An 11,604-nucleotide genomic window follows, 5' to 3' on the forward strand; every position below is an offset into this window, starting at 1 on the left:
ACTAGGCCGGAAAAAAAAACACGCACATCAATTCATTCTGGCGGTGTTTCCACTTTCAGATCAAGCCCCGGTCACTTGGGAACACGGCGGGCCGTTGTCAGGATGGTGGGGTCCTTGGAAGTGGGAGTCCAGCTGCGTCCACCTCCGGTGTTCATCCACCCGCCGGCCTCCCATCCCCCCACCGGGGCCCCAGCCTGGCCGGATCTGTTTTTCTAAACCGAGAAAGGGAGTGACTCACCACTCCGGTTTCAAAACAGGCCATGAGGGGGGGTGGGGGGGTGGGGGGGTGGGGTGGCGCTAACGTTAAAGGCGCTGTTTAAACAGGTGTTTTCAGCTCACCACAGGCCTCTAATGCAACACGAGGATTGAGCAACGACATGTCGTGTGTGAGTTGTGTCCTGACGTAAATCTCGCCATACTTTAACGTTTTTAAGCGATTTCATGCAGTCTTTGCTGTACTTGTAAAAGAGCAATATGCAGGAAAAATCAATTTAGTTTAATCAGTATCAGCAGTCATGTGAAAGTCCAGCCTGCGTCTCTTTAGAACGAGCTGCTCTGAGAAAAAAGAAGCAGGCGATTGAGTAGGGCATAAGGAAGCCATATGTACAGGACAGACAGGACTTCCCCTAATGGTGGAGCATTATATCAAAAATAAAAAATAAACTATTGATAATAATATGTAGATTTGAATGATTAAGAAAAACAATGAGCCATGTTGTAACAGTTGATCTGCTTCTTTCAGTGAAGCCCAGCTGTGGGCCTTTCAGTAAAGTAAACATGCGTGTGTTCTGTGGTCATTACCATCGACTATTACTCCACCAGTGGCCTCAATCAATCTTTTGCTTGTGATTCTTGTGAGACATTTCATACCCCCACAGGCCTACATTTTTATAAGCCAATTAGGATCAGATCTAGGTCTATTGTTTGTTGACAGGACGGAGACTTTAAGGTCCTCGGAGACTTTTCTGCCCCCCCCCCCCCCCCCCCCCCCCCCTTCCGTGTATCCCGTCCCCTGTAAAAAATAAACCCTCTACCTATACTCTTGACGGGCCGAGTCCTGGTCCTCCTGTGGACTCCCTGTCCTAACTCTGTAATGACACGTCTGGTAAAAAAAAAGAAATTGGCCTTTACACTATGGGTCAAACATCTGATGACAAAATATTGATCCAGAGTGCGTTTGTGCGGAAGGTCTTTCCTACTCTTACAGTGCAGGCAAATGTGTGCTGTGGCTGAAATCTATTTCCAAGACCTCCACTACTTCCCTCCTTCTGGTAACTTCTTTCTATTTAAAAAAAAAAAGAAGAAAAGAAAAAGGTTTTCCATCGACATTTGAGTTGACCGATTCACAAGCAGGCAAACCCTTTGTTGGGAATCACAAAATAACAGCCTGTAACTTAAGACCCCATTGGGAGTGTAGGCTGCAGGAGGCGGCTATCATTACTGTCTTCACACAAAAGAACAACTCTGTTTGCTGTTAGTGTGATTTTAAGGTAATTCAGCTCAATGACAAGCGTTTAAAACGTACGCAGTTGTGACAACCGTTTGGTTACGTATGCAAGAGGGGGAACCCAGGTTAATATGTGCAGGTTTGGTAAATGCTGTTGAATAAAAAGTATTTTTTGTTGATATTGGCATAAGTTTATAGATTTCTTTTACACATGTGGTGCTTGGAAATGAGAATAGTCTGACATCAAAACATAATCAATCTAATAGTGACACATACAAACTACGAACCAGTGTTTACCAGCGACCAACGTTGTCTAGGATGAACATTCGTTGAACCCGTATTCAATAATCTCGTGTCATACAGTTAATACGTTTGTGGGAATCACATCCTGCGTCCATAGATAGGCCTATAATCGCCCACGTCACGGGTGAATTCTGTCCCCCTAAAAACAAAAACAAAAAACAACTGAGCTTAATCAGCTATCCTTATAAATCATAAGTTTATATAAAACACTTTACAACTGCCTCAGAGTATGAATTATATATGTAATATATGTAAACATGCCTCCAAGTATAGAACAAATGAGGCTATAGTAGAAAATATTATAATTCAAGGTTTTCAACTAAACAAATAAAAAAACAATTATATTATATGATTAAATGATTAAAGGTAAATTACTGTACTCTATTACACTCTACACTCAAAACTGACTATTTAAAATCAATTTTTTATTGTCTGTCTTTGAGAAACTTTAAAATAAATAAATTAAACATACTTATCAGAATAAAATAAATGAATTCTCAGCCAAATGTACTTTAATAGCAACGTTTGTTTCATATACTGTTTACATGTAGTATTTCAGTTATTATTCTGTCCGAGACCTCATCCTTGGTAGCATTTTTGTTTTTATCTCCTAATGTCATTCAGAATCATAACTGTTTATTACTCAGTCATTAAAAGGGGAAACGTGCTTTAATAATGGCCATATATAGAGAGATGTTGAGAATATGTTAATATTCGTCTTATTAATTTATTGATATTGCCATAATCTCCACTGAATATATTAAACATGTATATGCTCACATTACTTGTTTTCATAACTTATTAAATTATCTGGTGTTGGGCTTAGCTTCCACCGACCATGCTAACGTGTGATACGACTGTGTGCAAAGACTGTAATTATTTGGTTATTTCGGTGAGAGGTCAACAACTCGCGTACGTATGCCACGCTTCGGTGTTGTGTTTTTAACGTGTCGTTAACGGCAGAGACGGGCCGCTTAACAACCACACGGTGAGTCAGCGTAGCCGTTAGCTGTTAATGTTCAAACTCACCGGCTGTCAAAAAAAAAAAAAAAAAACAGGCTAGCGGTGGTTGATCTCACGGCGGGTTACACAGTGCGGAAAATTAACGTTAAGTCAACCGCCCCCTCGCTCAACGGATTTTTTACAACGGCTGTTTTTTTTTTACCCACAGTCATGTGATTGTAACGTAAAACCCCTAACCGGAAAACAACGACGGACGACCCTCTCCGCCGCCGACGAATGCTGCGTCTGCTAGCAACAGTACAAGCCGCTGCGAGCCCAGAGAGAGGACGGACGAGTCCCCGGTAACAAACAAACAACGGCGACACGGCAAACTCCACGGATTTACACCGGAGTCGCAGGTACGGCTGTTCGCATCTACACTCTCTCTCTCTCTCATTCGTGTGCTGGTAGCGATACGTTATTTGGTTACTTGTGTGCGCTTCGACTTAACTGGAATTGTCACGGGGAAGTTGAAAGAAACGCGTTCGTGACCAACCCCATCCCCCTTGCTCTCTTTCCCCGCGCGTGCGTGTGTGTGTGTGTGTGTGTGTGTTGTGTGCGTGCGCGCGCGCTCGCTCGCTCGCGTGCGTGCATGTCCGTTTTCTCTCGCTAGCAATAGCAGCCGCGAGAGACCCGAGGCAGGAACAGTCTAGGCGCGCTCGCTTTAGACGCTACGTTACCCCCCCCCCCCCCCTGTTACAGCGCTTCGTGTACTTTACACGTTATCGCTTTAGTCGCATAATTCTTCTGTTTTATTCCCGTACTGTGTTTTACCGTCCTCGCGTGCCGTTTTAAACGGCGTATGTTCTGAATAACAGTAAATCTCTCTACGGAAGTAACTATTCCACGTGTCTACATCGCATCAGGGGCGGTGCTTTATTGTTGCAAACAAGTCGGTGTCGATTAACACATGGTGGGCTACTGAGACTAACTGACCGGATCGTGTGAATACAAGTTGAATTCACGGGGATCAATAGTTGATCAACGGTGCTGCCAATCAGTCACATAGTCATAAAACTACTTTTAAGACATCTTAAAAGATGTGTGGAGCCACCGACCGACCCAAGTGTTGGAGGCTGAGCTGGAGGCAAACTAAAGCCTTTCTGGGTCACTGTAAATCCTACTATAAAGTATATAAATTCAAACAACTGGGAACAATCCAAACGACACCAGGAAGTGACACAGACCGGTAAACAGCTTTCAGAAGAAATCAGTGTGACGCTGATGTTGGTGAAAATGTATTCAGTGGCATAAATGATGTTATTTTTGTTGAAGTTAAAGGAAATGTTGCTATTTAGATGTGGATCAACTGGCAGTGAAAAATGTGTGTATTTATTGTAGTGCTGTGCTGACGAGTTGTGATGAAGAAGTAAAAGCAGGGCAAAAGGGTCATGGCAACCATTCATACAAATATGTTTTGTTTATTGGGAATGCTGCAGCTTCAGTCTGCTGCACTGACACCATGAGTAAACTCAGTTTCAAGATTTTTATGAAGGTTATAATCTTACATTTTTTTTAACTGTTTTCGAGGGGTGTTGGTTCAACTTCATGATACTCTTAGAGGCCATGGTGCGTCTGCATTATATTGAGCTCTATTTCTAATATCTAGTCCATTCTCAATGACATAAATAGCATTACAACAAGAGATGTTTAGTCTGCGGCAGTTATGCGTCTGGATTATTATGTATCAAATGTCTGAAAATAGTGAAAAAATTCCTACTATGATTTCTAAGAAACTAGGGGGACGTATTCATGATATATTCAAATTTGCAAATAGTTTTCTGTCCACAACCCAGAGATGATCGTGTCACTGTCACGTATCGGAAAAGCAGCAAATTTCCCATTGAAGAAGCTGGAAGCAGGGAGTGTTCGGCTCGGTATAAGGCAGGATGTAATGCAGGACTGTTGTATTTGCTAGGCGTACCTAATAATAATAATAACCTGGCAACTGCAGGTATATTGAAGTTAAGTGTGACAAGAGCATGTGTGCTGTTGCTGTACCCCCCCCCCCCTCTCGCACAAGATCCGGAAACCTAGCCTTTTCCTGGAGCGCTGCAGTGCCAATGTCTTTGCACTCTGACCCCTCTGATGAAATACACATGTGCGGGGGCCTTTATCGGCGCTTTGGTCAACAGCGGCGACTATGCAGAGGTAGTCGTTCTGATTGTTGGAGGTGGACTGGCTGATGAGGTATCCATCATCTTCTGTGTCGGTAGCTTCGTGCCTTAGGCTGTGTGGTGTGGAGGAAGGTCTGGAGAAAGGAGAGCCGCCCTGCCCACAGGGCCGTTTTCAGTCTCCACTGGGAGGGGGGGGGTTAGAACCACTTCTGCTTTTAGGAATGTGTTTCAACACCCAAAACTCTGATCATGTGATGGCCTGGAGCCCTTGTAGTCTTCCAGTGACCTTTAAGGTCAAACGGCACCCATCTTATTGGTCAGCACAGAGCTCTGAAATGTCCCCCTTTGAGGTTGAGTTCGGACGGCTTCGGCTCCATCTGAGCCACGTCCTGCAAAAGGGCGTTTCCTCCAAGTCTTCAAAGAGACTCGAGCTGTAGTGATAACAAACTGTTTCATCTACAGATGAACCCGCTTTGCACAGTAATCAGCGAGCATGTTTAGTGCTGACCGCACCGCCATCAAAGGGTTTAGTATGAGACGGGTTTTCTCATAGCAAGAGATCGATAGAGAACCCTCTCTCTGACCACTCTGGTCCTCATTGATTTTCACTCTTAATTATTAACATTGCAAAACATGCCCGGATTCCCACTTGTACAATACAAGGAAACAAATTAGACTGGGGGTGTTTTTGTTTTTTTTATGTTTTGCCGAGTCGCGCCATTAATTGGCATAATGTTGTGTGACGCTAGTGCTCGATAAATCGCCTCCAAAATGACTCTTTGCCGTTGTGTTAAGCCAGGCTTTACAAGGTCGTTAGATCACCCCCGTCAGCCTGACACTTTGTGGTCACAATAAACTCTGGTCTCCTTCCAGACAGGAAACTCATTGCTGCCTGTGTGTGTGTGTGTGTGTGTGTGTGTGTGTGTGTGTGTGTGTGTGTGTGTGTGTGTGTGTGTGTGTGTGTGTGTGTGTGTGTGTGTGTGTGTGTGTGTGTGTGTGTGTGTGTGTGTGCGTGCGTGCGTGTCTTTTGTGCAGGTTGAAGAATGGAGTTGGCCAACCATGGTCTTATCCTGCTGCAGCAGCTTAACGCTCAGAGGGAGTTTGGCTTCCTGTGCGACTGCACCGTGGCTATCGGAGATGTCTTCTTCAAAGCCCACAAAGCCGTCCTTGCTGCCTTCTCCAACTACTTCAGAATGCTCTTCATTCATCAGGACAGGTGAAGGAAGAATGCATGAATAGCGTGAACAGGACACAAGCTCAGATACCTCTTTGTTTGTCGCACCAGAGAAGCAGATTGTGCCGTCAGAGCTTGCAGACGCCGCGTCAAAATAACGCGCTCACTTCTCATGTTGTCAAACACTGAAGGGTTTTGGTTCCTCTGTAGTTAAGCACTGGACTGTGTCTGAATCCGTTTAGTGTGATGACCCACAACTAAAGCCGTTGTTTGATCAATGGGACGAATTGAAGTGACAAATTGGAGTGTCTGTAAGATGAAAACAAGGTATCTCTGCTGCCCTGATTATGTGTTATGGCGACGTTCCGTCACTGAAGGACACGCGGACCCTTTTTGTCAGAGCGTTTGATTTATTATTTTGAATATTTTGAAGAAGACAAATAATAGCTCTGCGCATATTTTTCCTCCTACAGTAGAGAAATGAGGAGCATGTCACTGCTGTTTTATAATGTGCAACATTATCCAATATTATCAAGACCTCAGGCATCATTAGTAACTGCCATGTCGTTGCGTTTTCAGCGATTGCGTGCGCCTGAAGGCCGCCGACATACAGCCGGACATCTTCAGCTACCTCCTCAACCTGATGTACACGGGCAAGCTGGCGCCCCAGCTGATAGACCCCGCGCGGCTGGAGCAAGGGGTCAGATTCCTGCACGCCTACCCGCTCCTGCAGGAGGCCAGCCAGTCGGTGTATTCCCACGCCGAGCAGCACAGCATCAACCTTTCCACGTCGCTCTACGGCATCCAGATCTCTGACCAGCAGGTAGGGCTGTCTGCCAGGTTGCCCTCCCGACGGCAGCTCTCTTCTCCCTTTGACATGGAGCAGCTGAGCTCGGAGGGGAAGTATCTGGCCGCGTCGGCCGCCACGGCGTCGTACGCCAATTCCTTACTGTCCAAGCTAGCTTCCTCGCCCCCGGACGCGGAGGCCTCGACCAGCGGCGCCAAGCCTACAGTGGAGGAGGCGGCGATGGAATTGCTAAGCGCGGATGGTTCCTCGGCCAGTGCCATCCTCCATGTAAAGCCCAGCATCATGAAGAGGAACTCCTCCTTCAGGAAGCATTACTCCTGTCATCTGTGCCGGAGTCGATTCACCCAGAGAAGCCTGCTGAGGGAGCATCTCCTCCAACACACCCACGCTCTGCAGCAGGCGCCAGCTGAGCCCGGCAGTGAGCTGTCGCCCGTCACGACCGGAGAACACGGCATGCTAGATTTAGAGGGGGTCCTAAAGGGAATTAAGGCCGGGTCAGGTGCCACAGCAGTAGAGATCATCAGCGACAGCGAGCAAACGCCCGTTTCAGGAACCAACTCGGACTCTCCGCGAGCGGAGGTGTCCACTTCCAGCTGGGGGGTGGGAGGGTTGAATTCTCAGGCGGACACGCCGCCTCCGTCAGACATTGCGGACATCGACAACCTAGAGAGCGCCGACTTGGACAGGGAGGTGAAGCGGAGGAAGTACGAGTGCTCCACCTGCGGCCGCAAGTTTATTCAAAAGAGCCACTGGCGCGAGCACATGTACATCCACACGGGCAAGCCCTTCAAATGCAGCGCGTGCGGCAAGAGCTTCTGCCGGGCCAACCAGGCGGCCCGCCACGTGTGCCTGAACCAGGGGGCCGACACCTACACCATGGTGGACCGGCAGAGCATGGAGCTGTGCGCCGCGGGCGACGACAGCAGCCAGATGGAGGCGATGTTCTTGGGCTCGTCGAAGCCTTACAAGTGCAACATTTGCGCGACGACCTTCTCCAGTCCCAACGAGGTGATCAAACACCTGTGCTTTACTCAAGGGGGGCTGGTGGGGCTGCAGGGGAGCGCGGGGATGCTGCTCCAGCGCGACGAGTTCTCCAAAGACGACGGCTCCGATTTGTCCAACTCCGGCACGCCACTGGAACCGATAAAGACTGAGGAAATCCTCGTAGAGTAGTGCCAAAACTGTCCTCTTTGACGTGTGTGTTTACTCTCTAAACTGTGGTTAATAGGTAAGCTAAAGGTGAAGTTAGTCAGGGTATGTATGTCTGAGCTCCTCCATCTACTAAAACAGTTTTGTGGGTTTTTTTTTTTTTTATTAGTTTAATTGGGGGGGGAGGGGTTACAGTATTTTGGACTGTTATGGTCCAAGTGAATTAAATGGTGATGTAAATGCCCTATAGCTCTCTGGAGTTCAGTCCAACATCACTAGAAAAGCAAATAACTTTAACGTTTGACTCGAGGCTGCGTTACCAGTAAAGGAGATGAAGTTACTATGACTTTGTTTTCTTCCGATCATTGCGTACGTCGGCGTTACGCTCTCACACATCAGGCCGCACCACAATCCTTCTTGTCTCTTTTTTTTCTTACCTAACAGCGAGCGTTGTGGTCAGGCTGCACAGGCAGACCTTCTTTTTTTTTGAGTATCGGAGGAAGAGGAAGCGGAGGACGCTTCCGGAGGCCGCACCACCGCCAGGCTGCTGCTGCGGCTGCTGCTGCGGCTGCTGCTGCTGCTGCGTTAGAGGAGGAGGAGAAGGAGCTGCACGGGAGGAGGCTTGTGTTCTTTTTCACGGTCACAAGCGAGAGGCTTGTTCTGCAGGTCAGGTGTAGATTATGGTTCCGGATAAAAGCACACAGCGTATTCAGACCTGAGACAATCTGTGACCCTTTGTTTTTATCAGTAGATGCTCGATATGCAGGAAAGCACACACGTCTTCCATTCATGTTTCGGTTGTTCGTGCTCAGCAGAATGAATAACTTGAGCTGTTATGTAGTGACCATCATTTGCAGCCGTTTAGTTGTTTAGTTGTTTTCTTGTCTGTGTGATTTATGGTTCCTGTGTTCTTACACCTAATTAAAGCACAATTGCTCTTCACAATAGAGTCGGGCCACAACACGCAAGAGTGTTGATTGTGTTTACAGGTTTTATTTTGTTCATTTTTACTTGTGTTGTGTTTGTTGCGGTTTCTTCAGACACACAAACCTCGGTCGGAGGCTGTCCTACACAACGTTGTACATTTTTGTCTTTTATATCATTTGCTTCAATCCACTCCTGAAAGCCCACCGGTGTTATCTGACATGCTTTTCCTAGTCTTAAATACGATGATATATTTTCAAAGATTACTTTATATCGCAAAGGTTTATGTATATTAGTAGACAAATAGCTTTCAAACTAGGATTACATTTGGTTTAGTAACCTTGTATGAATAAGGAATGGGAATAGGTTAGAATAACAAAAACAAATATTTCTGATTTTGCCAAATGTGTGCTTACTGCTAACCTCCTTATTCATTTTGGGTAAAGGGAAACATCTTCTCTGTACTGTTGAGACCGTCTCACATTAATCTTTGTTCTTTAACAAATCGGAAAAGGAAGCAACAGTATTCATTCATAGAAACTATTGTGGGAGAAACGATGCCGGCGAACATGTGGAAGCGTCTACGATGCAGATGTGCCGGAGTGAGAACGCTCCACCTGTCGGTGTGGAGATCATGTGACCTCAGGCAGGGACAGTCGGCTTTAATAAGAAATATGAAGTGACGGGGTGATCTCCCTATATCCTCCACTGTGTGAATATGAAAAGATGCCGTTAATTGTAACTTCAGAAGGACGTCCATCGTTTGGGATTACAGACATTTTCTAAGAACTACTGATGACTGGAAATTTGTGAACACATCTTTACAAACATGTGGAGTTAATGTGAAGCAGTTTGATTTCTCAGCGTGATGCAGGCTGTGCAGGAACACAATTCTCAATGAATGGTCAGGTTTATTCAAAGTATCGCTGTCTTCAGTTCACTTGTTTCTGTTGTTTTTTTTTATTGTTTTTTTTTTTTTTTTTTTACTTTACAGCCTGAATATTACGATGAATGATATTTTAGGGAGGCTTGTAAAACTGTCTTAATATTGTTATTGTTCCTCATAGTGGAAAATAAATTCTGCATCTTAATGTTATCGCAACAACATTTGCCTTTTTTGCTGCAAATACGAACCGACCCATCAGACTCCGAAAAACAAATTGATTTCTAAGAGACCAACTCAACGATTCAGAGGACTAATGATATCATTTGAGTTTTGAACTCCGCCACACAGAAGCTCATTCTATGGATATTGTAGAACGTATTATTAAATGTAGTCTTTGTTGGATTTATTGATTAGTATTTTTTTTTCTGAACATATACAAAAACAATGCCCGTCCCTCGTATGTTTAACGTACGTCTGCTGTTCTTTGGACTCCTCCACCCAGCCTCTAGTGCAGCTGTGTGACAGAGAGGATGAGGCCCGGTTCTAGTTTGGTTTTGTACTTTTGAATCCTGCTTTGATGCAACGAGCCCCGTGATTGGCTAGATGGAGCTGTTTCTCTTATTTTGTCTACTCAGGTCTAGGGAGACGGCGGTCACATCTGAAGTAATACCTTCACTCGTGTTTTTGTGCTGTGGTTTCCAATCATACGACCAGATTTGCAATCACATTATGGTTAAAAAAAAACAAAACAAACAACACAAATGCCGGTTAGGTATTGACTAGTGGAAGGATTCGTGTTTGTCTCCCATCATTTTTTGTTGTTGAGGCAACTGAAATGTCGTACTACTGACATTCATTTCTCAGAGCTTAATCGATGCACAGCAATACGCACATCTTCATGAAAAGTCTTAAAGTCCTTCCTCATTTCAAGTTTGTGGTCGTTCTTCTGCCTCAGCAGTCCCGTCTCCGTATCTCAGGAAGATGAGGAGTTAAGTCGTCGTCTTTTCTGTCCACTGTTTAGAAAAGCAATGGTTTCATGTCAAACCTATGATCATGCTCCCCCATCTGTGTTCAACATGTGTTCTCAGGAATGTGAGTCATTTTTCTGTATAAACAATTTAGTTTTTTTTTTTTTTTTTTTTTTCAATGGAGAATGAACAATAAAGACGTGTTTTTTTTATATATGATTTTGGGTGTTTTTGTCTCGTCTTTAACTCAACAGAAGGGCTTCAGGAGATTTGTCTTCAGTTGTTGTCCATCCATGTTATAAACCATTTGTTAACACTGTGGGTCAGCGTTAAGCTCTGTCTTCAGCCCCGGTGGTTATTAACGTCTTCATAGTGATTATGTATTATTCAGGGATGAACACAAAGCACACACCACATTTTCTATACCTTTATTGAATGAAATATAGACGAGTTTCTCTATCCTTACTATTAACAGCTTGCAAAATATAAAAGATCATTAAGACCATGCTACATGAGTATTATGCTAAACGGCTGCAGGTTATTGGTTAATATAACAACAATATGATTTTAGGTACACACAGTAGGTATACAATCTGTACAAATGTTAACAGGTTCACAGTTAGGAGTGTTACAAGGAGCAGGCTGACGTGGGCGGCTGCCCCGACTAAATGCTTCACACCAACAACAGCGAGTCTTTAGCGCGCTGTCTTTTTTTTTTTTTTTTTAAATCATTTATATTTTACATAAAGCATGAATCGATGTGACACGTTCTCTAGAGTTCAGCGTAAAGGGAAGTGGTGACCTAACGGGGGGGGGGGGGTCCGTA

At 45.0% G+C, this 11,604-nt stretch overlaps 1 protein-coding gene across 1 annotated transcript; it reads left to right on the forward strand.

The window, feature by feature from the left end:
• Positions 1 to 2,584: 2,584 nt before the first annotated feature.
• On the forward strand, positions 2,585 to 10,997 carry zbtb2b (zinc finger and BTB domain containing 2b). Its single transcript, XM_068729819.1, has 3 exons — positions 2,585 to 3,111; positions 5,905 to 6,085; positions 6,623 to 10,997. Exons 2-3 carry the CDS (start codon positions 5,913 to 5,915, stop codon positions 8,022 to 8,024), a joined length of 1,575 nt encoding a protein of 524 aa, XP_068585920.1. The 5' UTR covers positions 2,585 to 3,111; positions 5,905 to 5,912; the 3' UTR covers positions 8,025 to 10,997.
• Positions 10,998 to 11,604: the final 607 nt, after the last annotated feature.

Source organism: Cebidichthys violaceus, unplaced genomic scaffold (genome assembly GCF_023349555.1).
Source record: "Cebidichthys violaceus isolate CVI_PGR_0920_01 unplaced genomic scaffold, fCebVio1.0.p SCAF_478, whole genome shotgun sequence".
NCBI lineage: Eukaryota > Metazoa > Chordata > Actinopteri > Perciformes > Stichaeidae > Cebidichthys > Cebidichthys violaceus.

Excerpts from the sequence above, each read along its gene's own strand:
- zbtb2b (XM_068729819.1), top strand. The coding sequence starts at position 5,913 with ATGGAGTTGGCCAACCATGGTCTTATCCTGCTGCAGCAGCTTAACGCT. Across the intron at positions 6,086-6,622 it reads CTCTTCATTCATCAGGACAG|CGATTGCGTGCGCCTGAAGG; the intron begins GTGAAGGAAGAA and ends TTGCGTTTTCAG.